This window comes from Urocampus carinirostris, chromosome 12, assembly GCF_059441175.1.
Source record: "Urocampus carinirostris isolate Australia breed hairy pipefish chromosome 12, RoL_Ucar_1.0, whole genome shotgun sequence".
NCBI classification, from domain to species: Eukaryota; Metazoa; Chordata; class Actinopteri; order Syngnathiformes; family Syngnathidae; genus Urocampus; species Urocampus carinirostris.
Genome location: NC_142360.1, coordinates 34,404,031 through 34,425,453, shown reverse-complemented (window position 1 = coordinate 34,425,453; position 21,423 = coordinate 34,404,031). Strand labels below are relative to the sequence as shown.

At 41.6% G+C, this 21,423-nt stretch overlaps 2 protein-coding genes across 3 annotated transcripts; one reads left to right on the top strand and one right to left on the bottom strand.

The window, feature by feature from the left end:
• Positions 1-688: 688 nt before the first annotated feature.
• Positions 689-6,080, bottom strand: scp2b (sterol carrier protein 2b). Its single transcript, XM_088350044.1, has 5 exons — positions 5,923-6,080; positions 5,586-5,676; positions 3,347-3,476; positions 3,197-3,276; positions 689-1,068 (listed from the first exon to the last, which is right to left on the bottom strand). The coding sequence occupies exons 1-5, from the start codon at positions 5,943-5,945 to the stop codon at positions 973-975; spliced, it is 420 nt and encodes a 139-aa protein (XP_088206170.1). The 5' UTR covers positions 5,946-6,080; the 3' UTR covers positions 689-972.
• cpt2 (carnitine palmitoyltransferase 2) lies at positions 5,828-19,986 on the top strand. 2 transcript variants are annotated; one of them, XM_088350038.1, is made up of 8 exons: positions 5,828-6,055; positions 8,829-8,988; positions 9,172-9,252; positions 10,671-10,777; positions 12,688-13,168; positions 14,889-15,119; positions 16,420-17,009; positions 19,437-19,986. In XM_088350038.1, exons 1-8 carry the CDS (start codon positions 6,001-6,003, stop codon positions 19,763-19,765), a joined length of 2,034 nt encoding a protein of 677 aa, XP_088206164.1. In that variant the 5' UTR covers positions 5,828-6,000; the 3' UTR covers positions 19,766-19,986. The 2 variants fall into 2 exon arrangements, with proteins under 2 accessions (XP_088206164.1, XP_088206165.1); XM_088350039.1 differs by lacking the exon at positions 5,828-6,055 and having other exon boundaries at positions 8,635-8,988.
• Positions 19,987-21,423: the final 1,437 nt, after the last annotated feature.

Sequence of the window (21,423 nt, the reverse complement as noted above, 5' to 3'; positions counted from 1 at the left end):
TAACATATAATGAAAGGAAGCTAACCTAGAATATGAAAGTAAGACAATAAAAGGACAACACAGCATATGTTGGGACACTTAACTGAATATAACATAAAATAAAGCAGAAGCAAGATTTGGTGGAACGACGACCGGTTCAAGAATAAACTTTCCAAAATTAAGCTTCCCATGCATTTTTGCAGATGTCTTGAGTAACCGGATGCCGCTGAGCAGCATGGGATCTTTCCAGAAAACTAAACAAGAATTCCTGTGAAAAAACAAACGAGCAGCCAAGTCCGTGTTTTCTGAAAAGTTTGAAAATCTCAAGGTCATTCCTGAGACTTCCTACACATGGATCCTGGTGGGCCCTGACGCGGCTAATCCCGTCGTGAGCAGCGAGCGGGAAATAATTCAGTCAACAACAACAAAATGGACCCCGGGCCGACATTGCCAAATTGTCTTGTGCCTGCGCCAATTCGGATTCTTTTTGTGATCAGGTTGTCCAAAAGACTTCCAGATGATCAAATGTGGAGAAGTAAAGGAGTACAGGGCTAAATACAAAACAGCTGTAGGGCTGACGCAGAGGTCACATTCAAAGACAATCCCATTCCCCACCCCCCACTGGTCCACATGATCAAAGTCTAAACACCACACAGAAAACTGAATAAAAAAGTCCATTAAGCCTGAATAAACTCACTCAATAGCTGTGGGTTTTTTTTAGTGTAAATCTTTATTTCAAATGAGATAAGAGAACAGAAAATGCACAAAAAAGGGCTATCATTATCAGTTTGATTAATTGTCAGGTGAGAGATTCATCAGGGAATATTTACAGTTGAGGTTGAATGAGGAAAATGTTCTAAATGAAAAAGTGCAATTGCAAGATTTGCTTTCCACAGACTCAGCCTTTTTCTCAATTATTTTGTGCGTGTGTGCCATGATTTCCTTTTTTTTTCATAATCTGGAAAGTGAAGTCACACCAGCAAGTGGCACCCGCTACAGCTTGGCCTTGGCAGGCTGCAGCTGCAGGTTCTGAAGCTTCATGGCCAGGCCCATGTTTCCTGTGATCTTCAGTTTGCCTTGAAAGAAGGCCTGTGCAAAAAAGAAATTATATTTTGAGGAATACATCCTGAGCCAAAGGGTCAGACAAAATGCAATAATCGCTTTTCACGGCTCTTCACCGCACGGCGTGTTCTGCATTCTAAAAAGTCGCCCTGCCCATTTTCTAACTCTGCATCAATAATGTCGCAGTTTAAGTTGTACATACTCACAAAACTTGACAAAACTACATTACAAACGCGCAAATCTTTTTCCATTTCACATTTCTCTATGGATATCGTGTGACCAAAACACCCTGTACCCACACAAGGACCAAAAGGAACCCACAAAGTTGAACATCTCCACATAAAGGAAGGTTAAACCATTTTAAACACCTTTTTTGTTTTTCCAATGAGAAAATATAATCCAAAGAAGTGCATTCAAGGTAGTACAATATGGTAGCAAGATTATTTTTAAAATGATAATTTGACAGTACAGAAGTTAATTGGGTCCCTTCTCAAGGTTTCTTCATTTTCCTCATGTTGAGGTTTTTTTGAGTTTTTCCTTGCCCTGTGGTTGGTTCCAGATCAGGGGATGATGTAATAATAGTCTGAAAAATAGTCTGTGTAATAACCAGTGCAGCCCTTTGAGACTCTTTGTGATTAAGAGCTATACAAATAAAAATGACTTGACTTGAATTGTAAATAAAACAAACAAACAAAAAGCAAAACATTTATAAAGTAATTATATTTGTTAAGCAAATATTTGAGCATGTAAAGACTGTTTGTTATTTGGTTCAATGTATACTAATGAATTTAATAAATAAAAGGATTTTAATTCACACATTTTTACTGTCGTGGGTCCATTTTGAAACGCAGCAACCGCAAAAATACAAAGGACTATTACAGGGGTGTCAAATTTTTAGAAAGCAGGCCAGATTTGGTAAGCTGAAAATGTGTGCGGGCTGTCTATTCAGCTAGACATTCTTTAAACAGTCTTAAATAAATTCACCCTCCGTGAAATGTTGGCAGTGCTTGGCGTTCAGCCTCGCAACCTCGTAGCTTGCGTTTATCGCGTTTTCATTTGACTCAAAAGGTCTCGTGAAAAAGTGCTGTCTCACCGTTAAACAGCTTCAAGTTGCTTCACCTTTTCATATCGCATCGGGTTTTAAGGCTCGCTTTCAAATTACTGGTGCGACTTATAGTTCGGAAAATACAGTAATAACAAGCAACTTGTTTGATAATCAGCTATTCAAATGTAACTGTCAAATTAATAGCTTCAAGTTTACAATACAATTATTTTCAAAAGGTTTATTTGAAATAGATGAATTCATTTATTTCTCTACTTCTGCCAAAAAGATAGGTTGGGGGCGCAGAGGAACAATGTGAAGATAGATAGATAGATATGTAACGGGTGTAATAATAACTTTTGTTTTATTGAAATTCCTGCTGAAATATGTTGTATAGTTTCTGTTTAAGTGTCCTGCAATGATGAGTCCAACAGTGCCACCTGCTGGTATGTGGTAAGGTTTGGTTTTAGACTTTGCGACAGGAAGGTGGGGGGTTTTGGCAGTCTACAACGAGCTGCCAACGGTAAGACACGATCTTTTGGTGCTCCGTAAAAAGTTAATTTTAAACATTAAATCCAAACAGCTTGACAACATCAATCACATTACTGTGCATGTTGAGAAATTTGTCAGCTGTGGTTTTAATGTTTAAAATTAACTTTTTGCAGAGCACCAAAAGATCGTGTCTTACCGTTGGCAGCTCGTTGTGTACTGCCAAAAAACCCCACCTTCCTGTTGCAAGGTCTAAAGCCAAACCAAACTTTACCACAAACCACCAGGTGGCACTGTTGGACTCATCATTGCAGGACACTTATACAGAAACTATACAACATATTTAAGCAGGAATTTCAATAAATTAAAGTTATTGTTACAACCGTTACAGATAGATAATCTATCCATCTCTCTATCTTTATTCATCCCTGTAGGGAAATTTACACTTCCAGTAGTATCCTTCAGTTATGCCCTACTTTTGACAAAAACAGGAAACAAAATATGAATGGGTACAGAGGAACAACGTGAGGCTGAGAAGCTTCCTTTTGTCGGTGGCGGTTGTTTAGCGGCACCAAGCGTTTTCGTGCAATTTCTGCATGCATGAATAATGTGTTGACAGCAAACCGTCTGAGGGTTGATCTTCCCGGTCATGAGGGCTAGCAGGTCAGAGTCGGACATGGCGATGGTGCAGTCGGCTTTCTTGTCTGGCGGGGGTAAAAAATACTGAGATTTCTGGCTAAAAGCAAACAAGATGGCAGCGGTGTATGTCCTGACTTGTGTTGTTGTGCACGCATCCGTTGCCGTTCTTGACGTCCACGTACCAGGTGGCCTCCTTGCCGCCCGGACCGTCCTTCACTTTGAAGGCGAAAACGCCGCCGATCTTCTTCACGAAGGCTTCGCCCTCCTGCCAAAACAAGCGGCACAAGTCACACGCTGGGCTGGATGCAGTTGTATATGTGCACGTGTACTACGGCCTTGGTTGGCGTAGACATTCTATGTCTCACAGCGTGTTTAACTTCTGTGATTCGGACCGAGTATTTGGACGAAGAAAAAAGGAGCTGAAGAGAGCTATTAAAGACTTTTATTGCAAAGTTACAAAATAAAACCAAACAGAGTATACTCTGGGCCTGTGATCAGGTCTTCCCTGAAGGATTTCATACATTTTACTATAAAGGATTTTATACAAGTTACATTTATTGAATGCAATGAAGGTTTTTCACAGAGAAGGCTTAAGTTCAATGACAAATATGAATGTTTTGTTTAGTTCTGTTGATAACAGGACACCGACGGAGAAGGCCAGGCACTGATTTGATAATCGCTCGGGGTCCAGACATTGAGGAGCCCACGTGGGGGGCTTTTCTCTAGCCCGCCCATTTTGCAGGGGAGTCGAAATTAGGCACTACACCGGAAGACTCCTCAACAGCTGCAGAAGTGATGTTTTGCCATTTCATCACATAGCACAACAACCTCCAACAGTTGCCGATCACTTCACAAGGCTTATAAAAAACATTTTCTGTCCCTGTTAAATAGTCGGTTTGAAATTTAAAATACAAGCATCAATGGTTGATATTGTGGTTTGATTTACAAAATAGAAATGCCACGCAATTTTTTCCTCCCAAAAATATCTTTTTTTACAAATTTTAATTTAAAGTGTTATTAATGGATATTTTAGTTACACTGATAACAATTGTTCTTGATTTTTTATTTTTAAAAATGTTATTATTAAGAATATGTACAGAATGATATAACGAAACTATAACCTTATCCTCCTTTTATAACCTTATCCTCTTTGTTTTATAACCTTATCTTCTCTGTTCCTTTATCTTCTTGTTTTTTTTTACCTCACTGTGAATGTGTGAAACTGGAGTGTCATGCCCAATTTCGTTGTCACAATATGTTAACCCATTTTGTAACAATGACAATAAAGGTATATTCTATTCTATTCTATATACAATATAACATGTTAAACTATATAAATAAACACGTTTGAAAAATATGGTGTAAGATTATTTTGTATTTGCAAAACAGTTCTGAGGTCATTGGTTCAAATCCAGCTAACAGTCTTCCTGTGTTCTCCCCGTGCTTGTGTGGGTTTCCTCCGAGTCCTCCAGTTTCTTCCCATTCCCCCCCCCCCAAAAAAACATGCATTATCGGGTTAATTGGCCGGTGTTACACCGAGAAATGCATCCCTGCCGAGATTTGCATCCCCTGGCTACTATAACCACTTTTACCTCGTTTTATCTCACTTTTGGGGAATGTAATGGCGAACATACAACCAAAACCACCCCGTCTTGCATTTGTTGGGAATGTAATACAATTTAAACCATCTGTCTTTGTATTTGTTGTGAATGTAATCGAACGGTAATGCACACCGTATACAAAACACTTTTGAGCAGGTAACATGTTTATTTTGCCTTTTTCTACTCAAATCGCTCATATTAAAACTGTTATGCACTCTACCATAAAGCTTATTTCAGCATAATAAGCTTTATGGTACAGTGCATAACAGTTCTCAAAAGTGGTTTACATACGGTGTGCATAACCGTTCGATTACATTCACAACAAATACAAAGACTGAGTGGTTTAAGTTGTATTACATTCCCAACAAATGCAAGACTGAGTGGTTTTGGTTATATGTTCGCCATTACATTCGCGAAAAGTGATATAAAAGTGAGATAAAACGAGGAAAAAGTGGTTATAGTAGCTAGGGGATGCAAATCTCGGCATGGATGCATTTCTCGGCATGACACCGGTCCAAATTGTCCCAAGGTGTGAATGAGCGACCGAATAGTCTCTCCCTGTGTGCCCTGCGACAGCACCCCCGCGACCCTACTGAGGATAAGGGGTTCAGATAATGGATGGGTGGATGGATGGATGGATGGATGGAAGGGAAAATACGACAGTTTGTAAGGGCATGGAGCCGTGGAGGTTGACAGGTATGCACCAATGAAACCCGATAGTGCTGAAGCGACTTTTCGGCTTCGGTATAGTGAGCTGTTTTTTTCTCTCTGACCTGTTGCAGCTTCTTGTTGATTTCCTGGAAGACGGCATGAGCCTTGAAGCCCTCAAGGCCGTCATCTGCGCTGGTCAAGACGGCCACAATCCTGCAAAACACCATTGGGAAACTTACAAGCACAATTTCAAATGCATAAAGCAGGACAAACGTCTCTTTGTGATGCGCCCGCGTCATATTCTGCGAGGTTTTGCATCGAACACGTCATGTCAAACTATCTTAACTTCGTGACAACCTTTATTTGCAGTAAACATCAACAAATACAACAGCAATTTAGTTACAGTTGGCTGTACTCTGAATAGTTACAAAGAGTAATTTGCAATGATAGAGCGCCTACCTCGGCTTAATTGTTTCAGGCATTTTGTAAAAAAAAAAACAAAGTTTGTGCAAGAGCTGACTGAACTTTACTACTCCAATGTTTGCTGACAGAACTTCCGGGTTGACTCCAGGCTCGACGAGTCGACACCAGAGTAATGCTTTACATCTTCGCCTCCACACTTTTCTGCAATTTCCGGTCTATAAATTCTGTTTAAATAACAAAATGCAACGATTTAGACCTGTGATTATACAATACAAATCCAATAAACGGTAAAGGAATCGTGACGTAATTATTTTTTGCTAAACTTGAAATGATCTGAACTCGATTAAAATGTTGAACGCGAAATTACTGTACAAACACATTGTCAGCAAAAGTAAATACTGTATTGTCAAGTGGGTGCAGTTAATTAAAAGCCACATTAGAATATTTATATAATTTATAATACGACTTTATCATTTGTATCTAAATCATACCGGTCAATCTTAGCAAACTACACCCTTTATCGATGATTGAGATTTCCTTTTTTAGGCTATAATAAACCCTAAAAACACAACGTATCACCTTCACCCACAGCCAGGGTTGGGTAGGGTTACTTTAACTTGATTACTTTCAATTACTTTTGGATTACTCCTATACCAAATATACCAATGAAAGACAGAAGAAACTAAATATGAATAAAATGATGACTCACAGCACGTGGTAAGCTTTCTCTCCTGGCTTTGATCTCCGGCAAAACTAACATAAAATGCGACAGAAACAAAATGAAAATAAATCCAAACAGTTTGCCAACATTATTTTTGCCGTTCCATGTATTCCGTTACTCCCCAAGCCTGCACAAAATTTAGTCATTTTATTCATATTTAGTTTATTTTGTCTTTTATTAGCCTATTTAGTAATTGAAAGTAATCAAGGTAAAGTAACCCTACCCAACCCTGCCCACAGCAAAACAGACTATGCAGAATATTGCAACAATATTAGCAATCTATGATGCCGGTGTTGTCTGCAACCAGTGTATACACTAGTGACCAAGACAATCAGGATTAGAGTGGATATTGGCAAAACGAAATAGGTTTAACAAAAAAATAATTTTAAAAATGTTAATTTATTTTTGTTTACCCCTAAAAATATTTTTACAATGAAGACCGTTTTTAAATGATGAAAAAACGTATGGAATACTGTGGAAATGTAAAAGTTGTCAGGTACACAGTACTTTACTATTGTATCTATATTTTTACTCGTTTATAATCGAGTTATGCTCATGTCATCACCTGCTGGCCATCAGGCTGCACTGCAGCGTGAATTTGGAATTCGTGGTGTCATTCATTTATGCTTTAAACGAGACTAACGTAATCATTTGTAGATATTCTCATTTTCACATTCTCATTTTTAAATACTTGTACAATTTTAAATGTCTTGTTCTGTGCACGCAGACTTTAGAAAAATATATGAGTCACGTGACATTGATTCACACTTTGACTTCCCGTATAGAGTTAGTGGACAAGTTTTTTTCACGGGTGCCAACTATGTAAATATGTAGTTTATTGTGCAACATATTTGGTTAAATATTATCACAATATAATCTAAAAAAGCCGTTTAATTAAATAAAGCCACTTGTGTTTTCTATGGGGAACTACGGAAGCCGGGTTTTACTGTAGTTTTGATTTAAATTCCGGCTCTTTTTAGAGAGTCGACTCTTTCGGCTCACAAACGGCTCTTCGGGATTGTTTTGTTTTTAATGTTCTCATGCACCGAATGAATTAATCTTGTTTCAATATTCAGTAACATTAAACCAAATTTAGACTTTCAATTTGTTTTACAAAGCAACACCGATATGAGGCCACTCATTTGACCAGTTATGAGCTCCTTTAAGACAGTGAGCGAGAAAGAGAGAAGGACAAATACAGACAGCGAAAGGGAAACAGAGAGAAAACGATACGGATAGAGAGAGAAGATACAGATAGAAACAAATAGATGGAAAGGAAGACAGAGGGGGGAGGAGAAAATGATAGAAACAAAATGAATAGAGAGAGGAAGGAGGTAGAGAGAAAGAGGGATTAAAAGAGAGTGATAAACATAAGTGACTAACAGTGAGCGAAAGATAGCACAGGATAAAGAGAGAAATTGAACGAAATGAAGGGGAGAACAAGATGAATAGAAAGATATAAAGTGATAGAAAGAGCAAAAGAGAAAGAGAGAAAACAAGAGAACAAGAGTAATAAATGAGATGAAGGGGTAGAACAAGATGAAGAGAAAGATAGAAAGTGATAGACAGAAAGAAAGAGAAAGAGAGAGAAAACGGGAAAGAGAACAAGAGTAATAAACGAGATGAAGGGAGAGAACAAGATGAAGAGAAAGATAGAAAGTGATAGACAGAAAAAGAGGGAGAGAGAAAACAAGAAAGAGAGCAAGAGGAATAGAAAGAAAGAAGTAAAAATTGAGGGAGAAAGAGAGAAACAAAGGGAAAGAGAGAAACAGAAAGAAGGAGATTGAGACAGATACGGACAGAAAGGTAGAGGGATAGAGCAAGCGCGATAATTGTAAAAGAGAGAAAGAAAAACAATAAAACAATGAGAGAAAGAGAGGCGAAAAAAGAGAGGGGTATAGCGAGAAAAAAAAGTGAAATAGAGGGAAAAAAATGGAAAAAAACGAGACCAAAATAGAGAAAAAAAATTGAAAAAGCGAGAGCAAGAGAGAGAGTGAGAGAGAAAAAGACAGAGAAAATCATATGGAACTCACGTCGTTCACTACAAAGAGTCGGCTCAAAAAGCTGTTTTGTTCGCGAACGACTTATGTCTACGAGCTAGCTAGCCGCCGTTGCTAAGGAACTAGCTTCGCTTGGCAGCTGACATTCGTCTACGAGCCTCATCCTCTGAAATAGTCTCATTTGCTGTCTTTTTTCCCTCTCTTCGCCATTATGGCCAAAGTTCTCTCTGTGGATACTTTTCGGAAACACTCAAGATGGTTTTGCTGGACTTTGAGCAAGCGAAAATTTTGCAGCAGCAGAAACAATTTTTCTTCTCCGTCTTCCGAATATTTGCACAGAAGTTTGGTGCCCAGCATGCATTACCAGAAGAGTTTGCCCAGGTAAGATCAAAATTCTCATTTCTACAAGGTGACACGAATGACGTTTCAATGAATGCAGGTGAAAGTGCACACCTAAATTCCCGTCGGCCACAAGATGGGGACATTGTGCGCTTTTCTACAGGCAGGCAGAAGTTTTCAAACAAATCGCAATTTCATCTTCTTTTGGACCTTGTTTTTGTGTAGGTTGCCCATCCCAAAGCTGGAGGACACCATTAAGAGGTACTTGGCCGCTCAACAGCCACTTCTGGATGAGCAACAATTCAGGTGAGCTCCCAATTGTTTTATTTTTTTATGTATTTTCCAATTAGCTACTGTTTTCCTTTCCTTCTCTCATTTTTCTGTTTTAACTTTTTATCTTTCTTTTAGTTTCTCTTTTCCTTCCCACTTTTGTATCCCCCCTTATTATTCTTTTTTAAATTCTTTTATTTATTGCCTTTTTTCTTTTTCTTTTAAAAAGGCCGTGCAAAAATAGACATTTTGTGCTTTTTGGTTTGTATTTTCCCCCTGTGCTTTTAGCACTTGTTTTTGGTTACATGGCACCAAAAACAGCAACATTCATTCATTCATTATCTCCATCGCTTATCCTCAGTAGGGTCGCGGGGGTGCTGGAGCCCATCCCAGCTGTCTTCGGGCAGTGGGCAGGGGACACCCTGAACTGGTTGCCAGCCAGTCGCAGGGCACATGGAGACAGACAACTCACTCGCTCAATCACACCTAGGGGCAATTTGGACTGGACAATTAACTTGGCATGCATGTTTTTGGAATGTGGGAGGAAACCGGAGTGCCTGTAGGAACATGCAAACTCCGCACAGGAAGGTTGGTAGCTGGATTTGAATCCATGACCTTAGAACTGTGCCGCACACGCGCTAACCACCGCGCCGCCGTGCTGCCCTGAATAGTTTCCAACATATTTAAATGTATCGTTTACCAAATTGTTCGAATTACTTATCTGACTCCATTAGCCAAACACAACCTACATTCACCCAACAATGCGCTTGTTTCTTGATGGAAAAGATGAACAAGAATAGCCGACATTTTCACACGGGGGCAGATTTATTTTTTTAACAATTGAACTAAGTGAACTCCATCGAAATCGGCCGAATTAGTCGAATTAGAGTCGTCGGAGTCTCTGGGAAGCCCTTTTTCAGGTCCTCCAGCCGACTGCTCTCGGCCCACTTCTTTCCGCAAGATGGTGTCCCGGCCCCTCCCATGGGCATGCCAGGGAAGCCCCACATGGGCTCCACCACCTCGCCTCGATGTCTGGAAAACTCAAAACAGCAGAGCGTTTCTCAAAGCATTGCCTGCCGTCCTCCGTCATCAGGGCCTTTCTGCGTCGTCGGATGAACTGATTATCTTATCAGTCTTGCGTCCCGTTCCCGCCATTCCTGTAAACAATAATCTCCACTAGGTTGCACTGACCTCGCACCACAGCCCCGCCAGTGAATATCTTTTGCATTAAATGTAATTTGTATTCGATCATACAAAATCCTTTATAGTCAAATGAATAAAATCCTTCAATCCCAATAGGGCTTGGCAAAAATGCCAGTTTCGTCACTTTGAGTTTTTCCTTGCGCTTTGTAGTACTCGTTTGCGGTTTTAAGACACAATACAGCGACATCTGGTGGTCAAATATTACACACTGCCTCTTTTAAGTAAAAAAAAACCCTTCTGTTTTCCTTTAGAAACACTGAGAAAGTGGCTCAGGACTTTCTGACGGGCGAAGGAAAAAGGCTGCACGAGGAGTTGGTGGCTCGGGATAAAAAGAACAAGCACACCAGCTACATCTCAGGTGAGCGGGAATAATACTCGATTGACGGCTGTGAGTAAAAACAAAAGGACAAATTTGGAATTGTCTTCATTATCATTGATAACAACATAGTGAACATTGTTAACAATGAGATTAGACTTGGCACTCCGGAATAAACACGTAAAAAGACTTTCAAGAGTATGTCAGAATAAATTGGCAAACATTCCAAAATGAGTCATTCAAATATATGTTAGTAGTCAAATTTCAATATGTGGGCAAAAAAATTATCCTTGCCAGACAGTCGAATGCGCTTGTTTAGGCTGGCCCTGGAGAAGAAACTCTCAGAGGCTGTTAGTCCTGGTGTTAAAGCTACAGTGTATAATATTTGAACCACTAGATGCCAATGTATTGTACTATTTAACTGGAAAAGAGCGATATAGAAGAATAAACACAAGGAGGAATACAAACTACGGAGAATTTAAGTGGCTAAACTGCACCGTTTTTCTTCAAAGAATTTTGTCCAGGCTTTTGTGAAGGAAGGGAAAATGGGGGATAAAAAGGACCTAGAAAAAGATGAAAATGAGAAAAGGGGGGAGAAAAGTAGAGAACCACAGAAGAAAAAATGAAAAAAGAAAGAAAAAAAATCCAAAAATAAGGATAAATTAGCAAAAAAGAAAAGAAAAGCAGGGAAAAATGCAAAGAATAGAGGAAAAAAACAAAGGAAAAAAAACAAAAAAGGTGCAAAAAAAAACACGAAAGTAAGAAAAAAAGGTGGAAAGAGCCAGGTTAGCTTAACGGAGAAGCTACCTTCATTGGCAGATACAGTTGACTGTCATCTGCAGAGCAATGTAAGCCAATATTATACTTGCAAATAATCTCACGAAGCGGAAGCATGTAAATACTAAAAAGGTGGGGGGCCTAGTACCGAGCTCTGCGTAACGCCCCAGGTGACACCAAAAGGCTCAGAGGTTTCGGACCCATTGTCTTGCCCAAAGGTTACTATAAGTAACACAATGCGGCACCAGGAATTAAATTCTGCACTGTTAGACGTGTCCCTCTGCTGAAGCCAGTACACACACAGACTCGTCTTTTGTTCACTAGAGAGCATTTGGATGATCCATAGAAGAACTGGGAGAATTTGGAATGATCAGATGAAACGAAAATCGAACTTTCTGGTAGTAACACTGGTTCTCATGTTGGGATGAGAAAGATTACTGAATTGCATCTGAAGAACACCATACCCGCTGTGAAGCATGGGGTAGGAAACGTCATGCTTTGGGGCTGTATTTTTGCAAAGGCACCAGGATGACTGATCTTTGTAAAGGAATGAATGGGGCCACGTTTCGAGAGATTTTAAGTGACAAATCTCCTTTTGCCGTTTGGGCTCTCATGGTTGAGATCTACCCAAGTTGACAGGACCTGAAAAACAAATGGACAATTCCTGAGAGAACAATCCATATTTCTAGCCAATAATGTAGTTTTATGTTTCACAGTTTCAAAAGCCGCACTGAGACCCAGAGTTTTTTTAAATGTTATTAAATGTTATTTTTACGACGCAGTGGTTAGCGCGTGTGCGGGACAGTTCTAAGGTCTTGGGAACCTCCTGTGTGGGTTCAAATCCAGCCACCGGACTTCCTGTGTGGAGTTTGTATGTTCTCCCCGTGCTTGCGTGGGTTTCCTCCGGGCACTCTTGTTTCCTCCCACATTCTAAAGACATGTATTTCAGGTGGATTGGCCGGTTCAAATTGTCCCTTGGTGTGAATGAGCAAGCGAGTTGTCTGTCCCTGTGTGCCCTGCGATTGGCTGGCAACCAGTTCAGGGTGTCCCCTGCCCACTGCCTGATGATTGCTGGGATGGGCTCCAGCACCCCCGCGACCCTACTGAGGATAAGCGGTGCCGCTGATTAGATGAGATTTTTACTATTTTTCTGTTTTACCGTTTGTCCGCCGCAGGTCCATGGTTCGACATGTACCTGTCAGCGCGCGAGCCGGTAGTGCTCAACTTCAACCCCTTCATGTCGCTGGAGGACGACCCCAGGGCGGCGTACAACCAGCAACTTGTGCGCGCCAGCAACATGGTTCTGTCGGCGGCGCGCTTCATGAAGACGCTTCGTGCCAACCTGCTGGAGCCCGAAGTCTTCCACCTGCAGCCCGAGCGCAGCGACACGGACGCCTTCAAGAAGCTGATTCGATGGGTGCCGTCCTCGCTGTCCTGGTATGGCGCCTACCTGGTCAAGGCCTTTCCGCTGGACATGTCGCAGTACTTCCGCCTCTTCAACTCCACGCGAATCCCTGAACTGGGCCGGGACCGGCTCTTTACTGACGCCAGTGGCCGCCACCTACTGGTCATGAGGAAGGGACACATGTATGTCTTCGATGCGCTGGACGCCGATGGGAATATTCTGCCGCCCAGTCACATACGTGATAATTTGAGGTACGTGCATGGCATTGTGGTCGTGGGGTTTCTTCCAGACTTTTAGAAGCCTGGAGGGCCACCCGGCTTCTGTAGTGTTTCCCATACATAGGAAGATACTGGCAGGCCACCAGGGTTTAATTGGTTCCACCGTCTTGTGTTATTAAAAAATATATAATATTTTTTATGTATATACATGCAAACTTAAGAGGAATAACATTAATATTTGAATGCAATGGCATGTATTCATGCTATGTACAGTATCTCTGTCAGTCTAATGGAATCTTGGTCCCCATAATTGACAAATTTGCGTTTTTCTGTACAGATTTTCTTCGCGGGTTCAGAGCTTCGCAGATCTCAAAAATAATAATAATTAAAAAAAATGATTAAATTTTTTTTTTTTTTAAGCATTTTTGAAGGGGCGTCGCTACTTCGCAGATTTTAACTTTTCACGGGTGATTTTGGTCCCCATTAACTGCGATAACCGAGGGATTACTGTATTGGGTTAAATTATAGAATCAAATAAAAAATATATATATATTGAATCAAGACGATACCGTATTTTCCGCACTATAAGGCGCACCGGGTTATAGGGCGCACCCCGAAAAAATAGTTTTTGGTCCTATATTTGACATACATAAGACGCACTGGATTATAAGACGCTACAATGGGAACGTCGACAAAACAGTCAGATAGTTCAGTCAAACTTATTACCCCCTTAACATTCCCAAAGCTTGCAAAGAAGCAAATACGTGTCGCAGACACGTGCGGATGCGGTGTCCGTACGATGTCACTCAAATGCATCGTTCCAAATATCATTCGGAAGGTTAAAGTCTTGGGATTCAAGAAATGCCAACCATTCATTAGTTTCTATTTTCTTTTTCGCTCGCAACTTTACTGTGCATATGACAATAAACACTTGGAATTGAGTTTAATTTAAAAATAGACACTCGATTCTATCCATTATCTGCACCGCTTATCACAGAAACATCGAGTTCAGTCTGAAACAGGATACAGGGAAAATATATAGCCGGAGTAGCTCACCGAAGTTGTTGTGTTCAATAATAATGTTCAACCATGGTCCTCTTATCCGCGAGTGTAGTAAATCCAGGAGAGTAAAATATTTACAAATACAGAATGGTTTCCTCTATGCCGTAGACAACCGAACTTGCTATTCACATTCATCTTTTTCGGCCAATTGCAGGCTTTTTTTTGCCGCTTTAGCCTAAGCCAGCCTGTAAATGATAAAAAGGATCCTCCCCCTTTACCTCTGAATAACTTTAGCCAACAGTGATCGATTCAAATGATGATTGACACATTGGTTAGCTAATGAAACACCGTTAAAAAAAAAAACAGCATACACCGCGGACTACTTGGCGTTCGGGGGAAAATCTAGTCGGCGGCTGCTGCATTAGTTGCAAGACTTTGCGACTTAATATTGATCCATAAATAAGGCGCACTGTAGTATAAGGTGCATGGTCAGCTTTTGAAAAAAATAAAGGCTTTTAGGTGCGCCTTATAGTGCGGAAAATACGGTACTTAAAATGTTGAGACCAAGAACTTTTGACTTGGAAAGTTAACAATATTTTGTATTTTCCATTTTTTTTTTTTGGTATCAATTTTGTAACTGGACTTTGTGGGCTGCTTTTAAAATCCAACATCTTTTTAGGTGTTTCAAAATGTTTCTTTTTGGAAACATTGTGAAAACATTGTGTCCCACTCAGTGTGTTTCCCCCTTTAGTGCCATCCTGTCCGACACTACGCCGCCGCCCGACTTCCCGCTAGGGGCGTTGACGACAGAGAACCGCGACGTGTGGGCGGGTCTTCGGGCCAAGCTGGTGGCCGCCGGCAACGCAGAGGCTCTGCAGACTGTGGACAGCGCCCTTTTCTGTTTGTGCCTGGACGATGTCACGCTGAACGACAGTGTGGACGCCTCCCACAACATGCTGCACGGAGACGGCGTCAATCGATGGTAGGCCACGCCCACACTTGCCGACAACACAGGCGATTCCCACAAGGGAAAACACCAAGCTTCCCTTTTCCACAAAGCTCTAAATACAAAACGCGTGAGGGTAAGGTCTTAAAAATATTTCAGATGCCCTTCTAGAGGAGAAATGGTAAATGGTCTGTATTTATATAGCGCTTTTCAAGTAATGAAGACCTCCCAAAGCGCTTTACAATGTGCTTCACACTTACCCATTCACACACACACTCACATACCAATAGCGGCCATGCAGCCATGCAAGGCGCCGACCACAAACACAGCCGTAAGTATACCAAAAAATCATGTCAAGCGAGCTGGATGCCATAGAGGGCGAAGCAGGACCGAAAAAAATGCAGTAAGCAGCCAGTATATCCGGGGGCCAACAACCACAGCAACAAACATTTACCCCATCAGGGAAAAGATAATGAGCCGACTGCCAACAGGGCAAATCTGGACCGAGCAAAACTAGAAGCCTTCAGGAGCCCGCACGCTAACGGAGAGCTATCTTGATAGTATTATATTAATTGCAAAAGGTGCAGCAAAAAACACAGAAGGAAAAGTCACAATAACATACCTAAAAGAAGGCAAAGGCAAAAAAGAAACACACGCTGTATAAGTCTGTTTTTTTCTAACATTATTCAGATACCAAAAATTCTTGAATACTTTTTTTCCTACATTTCAAACACTTCAGCTTTAAATACAGAGCGGGTTATTTTTGTCGTTGTTTTTAACAAGAAAGAGAGAGAGGGGTAGAGAGCGTGAGAAACAAAAGAGATGAAAAGAGAAGTCGTGAGAGAGGGGGGAAAATAGGGAGAGGAAGAAAGAAATCCAAAGAGAAGTAGAAAGACGGAATGAGAGAAAAGAGAAAATAAAGCGCGGAGGTAGGAAGATTTGCTAAAGAAGTTAAAAAGACACCGAGAGAAAGAGACAAAGAGTGGGAGAAAGGGGATGGACTTTCACTACACAACTACCACATGAAATCCGAGGCGGCAGACGCATGCGCACAGTAGCATCAAACCGTTCGCTTCGTTTGCAACGAAAAAAACGATACAGAAATAGAGGCTACCGCGGCGAACTCGTTTGACTTGATTTGCCGTTTCGTGATAGTCGGTGTATATCGGATGGTACTTATAGTTGACAAATTTGCGTTTTTTCCGTACAGATTTTCTTAAAATTCATAATAAATGTACTTTGTACGGCAAAACCATACAGGTTGACAGGTATGTGATTATAAGACCCGCTTTTGAATTTCTGGCAAATTTCCTTCCTTTTTTTTTGTCTGGCGCAGGTTCGACAAGTCGTTCAGCCTGATCGTGGCGCAGGACGGCCACGCCGCCATCAACTTCGAGCACTCATGGGGTGACGGCGTTGCGGTGCTGCGCTTCCTCAACGAGATCTTCAAAGACACCACCCAGAGGCCCACGGTGCACCCCGGCGACGCCCCCGCCGGCCCGGCCCCCTCGGACCTGCGGCGCCTCAGTTTCCGCTTGGACGACGATCTCCGGGCCGGAATCCGCCGGGCCAAGGCGAGCTTCGACGACGCGGTGGGGCGCCTCGCCATCGACGCCATGCAGTTCACGGGCGGCGGCAAAGAGCGCCTGAAGCAGGCGCGCCTCAGCCCGGACGCTGTGGCGCAGTTGGCGTTTCAGATGGCGTTCCTGCGCCAGTATGGCAGCACGGTGGCCACGTACGAGTCCTGCAGTACCGCCGCCTTCCGTCACGGACGCACCGAAACCATCCGGCCCGCCACCGCCTTCACCAAACGCTGTGCGCACGCTTTCGTCGCCGAGCCGGCCAGCCACGCCCCCGACGCCCTGCTCGCCATGCTGCGCCAGTGCTCCGAGTATCATGGGCAGCTCACCAAGGAGGCCGCCATGGGTGAGCAAAATGAAATGAAATGATATGCATTTATATAGCGCTTTTCAGGTCAAGACTTCCCAAAGCGCTTTACAGTGTGCTTCACATTTCCCAATAGCGGCCGTGCAGCCATCTAAGGCGCTAACCTGCTTATTGGGGGTATTAAGGGTTCAGTGTCTTACCCAAGGACACTTCGACATGTAACACGGAGGAGCCGGGATTCGAACTGCGATCTCTTGATCTCAAGACGAGCGCTCTACCTCCTGAGCCACTGCCGCCCCCCTACAACATTAACATTACGTGTACAGACTAAAATGCATTCACTTGAAAAAAAAAACCCTACTGATTTATATTCATCAATGGACTGAGTGTAAAATATGACCACCAGGTGTCAGTGTATTGTCGTGCAACCAAAAAAATAAGTGCTAGAGAAAGAATCTAAGCTACGGAGAGACTAATGACCAAAACCAAACATTTTTTGGCCACGTCTTCGGCAAAGAAAGATAATAGGAAGCACAGAAGGAAGGGTGTAAAGAATAAGGAGAGTAAAAGAAAAGGAGACAAGAGAAGAAGTAAATAAGAAAGAAAGAAATCCCCAAAAGGAGAAATAAATGAAGATCAAAAGAAAAATGAAAAGGAGGGCAAATGGTAGAAAAGAAGGGATAACAGAATGGAGAAAGGAGAAAATATAAAGAAGAAACTAGGAAATAAATAAAATATTCAGAAGAAAGAAAAAGTTAAAAATGAAAAGGAAGGAAGTGGAGGAATGTATGGAGAAAAGATGAAGAGAAGAAATGGAGGGCAAAAAGTGAAGGAAAAAAAACAGAACAAAATAAGAAAAAAAAATGATTAAAAAAAATTAAAAGGAAATAAAAAAAATGCAAAAAAGAAAAAATGGACGTAAATTCAAACGTATATACTGTACTGAAAAAAGCATGTTTTTATAATACAGTGGGACCTCGGTTATCGCGGTTAATTGGGAGCAAAACCACCCGCGAAAAGTGAAAATCTGCGAAGTAGCGATGCCGCTTCAAAAATGCTTTTTTTTTTTTTTTTTTTTTTAATTATTTATTTTATTTATTTATTTTTAGACCTGCGAAGCTCTGAACCCGCGAACGTGGAACCACGAAGTAGCGACGCCCCTTCAAAAATGCTTAAAAATATATATATATACCGTATTTTCCGCACTATAGGGCGCACCCCCAAAAAATAGTTTTTGGTCCTATATTTGACATACATAAGGTGCACCGGATTATAAGGCGCTACAATGGGAACGTCGACAAAACAGTCAGATGATTCAGTCAAACTTATTACCCCCTTAACATTCCCAAAGCTTGCAAAGAAGCAAATGCGTGTCGTAGACACGTGCGGATGCGGTGTCCGTATGATGTCACTCAAATGCATCGTTCCAAATATCATTCGGAAGGTTAAAGTCTTGGGATCCAAGAAATGCCAACCATTTCTTAGTTTCTATTTTCTTTTTCGCTCGCAACTTTACTGTGCATATGACAACAAACACTTGGAATTGAGTTTAATTTAAAAAAAGACCCATCACAGAAACATCGATATCACTCTGAAACAAGATACTGGGAAAATATATAGCCGGAGTAGCTCACCAAAGTCGTTGTGTTCAATAATAATGTGCAACCATGGTCCTCTTATATCCGTGAGTGTAGTAAATCCAGGAGAGTAAAATATTTACAAATACAGTACAGAATAGTAAAATACTGTTTTCTCTATGCCGTCAACCCAACATGCTATTCACATTCATCTTTTTTGGCCAATAGCAGGCTTTGTTTTGCCCGTTTAGCCTATGCTAGCCTGTAAATGATAAAAAGGATCCGCCCTCTTTACCTCCGAATAACTTTAGCCAATAGTGATCGATTCAACTGATGATTGACACATCTTTTTCGGCCAGTTGCAGGCTTTGTTTTGCCCCTTTACCCTATGCTAGCCTGTAAATGATAAAAAGGATCCGCCTCTTTACCTCCGAATAACTTTAGCCAATAGCGATTGATTCAAATGATGATTGACACATTGGTTAGCCAATGAAACGCCGGTATATAAATCCCATCATACACCGCGGACTACTTCACGTTCGGGGGAAAATCTAGTCGGCGGCTGTTGCATTAGTTGCAAGACTTTGCGACACACCATTGAGCCATATATAAGGCGCACTGTATTATAAGGCGCATGGTCAGCTTTTGAAAAAAATTAAGACTTTTAGGTGCGCCTTATAGTGCGGAAAATACGGTATATATATATTTTTTAATTTTTGGGGGGATTTTTAAAAAAAAATTATCATTATCATTATTTTTTAGGCCCGCGAAGCTCTGAAGTAGCGAGGTCCCACTGTAGTCCATAATAGTCCATGCATTCTTTTCTTATTATTCAAATCACGATTGTTCTTTTTAATGAATGAGGCGCTAGTCATATTTCCCTTTTCAGGTCAGGGCTTCGACCGTCACCTGTTCGCCCTGCGCTGCCTTTCGGCGGGGGCAGGGAGTCCGTTGCCCCCCCTTTACACCGACCCCGCCTACGCCGCCATCAACCACAACGTTCTGTCCACGAGCACGCTGTCCAGCCCGGCCGTTCGTCTGGGCGGCTTCGCTCCGGTGGTCCCCGACGGTCTGGGCGTGGGCTACAGCGTCCACGACCAGTGGATCGGCTGCAACGTCAGCAGCTACCCAGACCGAGACGTTTCACGCTTCCTGGAGTGCGTGGACCGGGCCCTTAAGGACATTTTTGCCGTCCTGGACGGGAAGACGCTCGCCTGAACGCACCGCAGCAGTAAGTGGACGGTCTTTCATCACATCAAGGAGACATCATACAAATTCATCTAGAGGGGACCACTCTCAACCGAAAGTAAGACTCTTGATTGGGCAACCATCTGCCTTCAAAGACCTTACTCTTAGTACGAATGTTGCAATCGCAGTAATACCTCGCTGTACCACTGTTTACTTTTCGAATTTTCGATACATTGAAGATTTTCATGGTGCATTGTGTTCAGCATTGTGATTGGCTAAACATTAGCCCCACCCCTTTTCTGCCTTTGTCTGCCTGTGCGTCTATTACAGGGGTGGCGAACAAGTTTGACACCAAGAGCTGAAATTTTTAACTGTGAGAGTCAAAGAGCCACACCACGCATTGACCTGCCATGACAGACAAACACACACAATTATTAACCCATTATTTCCCATAACCGGGGTTGGGTAGGGCTACTTTGACAGGATTACTTTCAATTACTTTTGGATTACTCCAATACCAAATATGCTAATAAAAGACTAAATAAACCAAATATGAATAAAATTATGACTCACAACACGTGGTAAGCTTTCTCTCCTGGCTTTGATATCTTTGATCTCCGGCAAAACTAACATAAAATGCGACAGAAACAAAATGAAAATAAATCCAAACAGCTTGCCAACATCATTTTTGCCGTTCCATGTATTCCGTTACTCCCCGAGCCTGCACAAAATTTAGTAGTTTTATTTATATTTAGTTTCTTTTGTCTTTTATTAGGATATTTGGTATTGGAGTAATCCAAAAGTAATTGAAAGTAATCCAGTTAAAGTAACCCTACCCAACCCTGCCCATAACACACTCCTCTCCTTACAATACAACAAGTATTGTTCTTGTGTTGATTTCAAGGAAAGTGTCCACTCTCAATACACAAAAAACTAAACATGAAACAAGGCAAAGAGCCACAGTATATAGAAAATATGATGAGGCAAAGAGCCGCATTCTTATTGGCCAAGAGCCGCATGCGGCTCTAGAGCCACGTATTCGCCACCCCTGGTCTATTACGAACGGTCTAAGTTGTACACGGGTGTAAAACGGCTTGATCAACCTACGAGCATATATCATGTCAGCAAAACACTTTGGACCCTCAAAGATACCAAAATGCAGAGAAAGATGCTTTCTATCGTCAACAAAGTTTGGATTTCCCAACATGTTAAAGCAGGGGTAGGCAAACTACGGCCCTGAGGCAACATATGGCCTGCCAAGGTTTTTAATCCAGCCCGCTCAGCGAAAACGCTAAAAATAAGAAAGACAAGGTAAACAATGGTTAAAAATATGTTGTCCCAGACTGCCTAATATGACAGCTGTTAAAGCAACACAATTTGCTATTGTTGTCCTAATCGAACCCTAAAGCAATGATGAAACAAACAACTAAAAGCTAAATGTGCTCACTACTTAAAGGGACAGTGTTTAGAAAACATTGATTTGAATCGAAGGTAAAATTACCTGAGTTATCAAACCAATGTTTATTTATTTATTAAATCATTGGTCAAGAAATGTGTGTTTCTTTTACATAATGGAACCCCCTACCTAAGATCACAGCTTGTTTGTCGGGCATCTTGTTGCTACGCTGTAGCACTGGGATTTTTTTCGAATTAGTACCATCTAGTGTTGAAATATTGCACACAGGCGC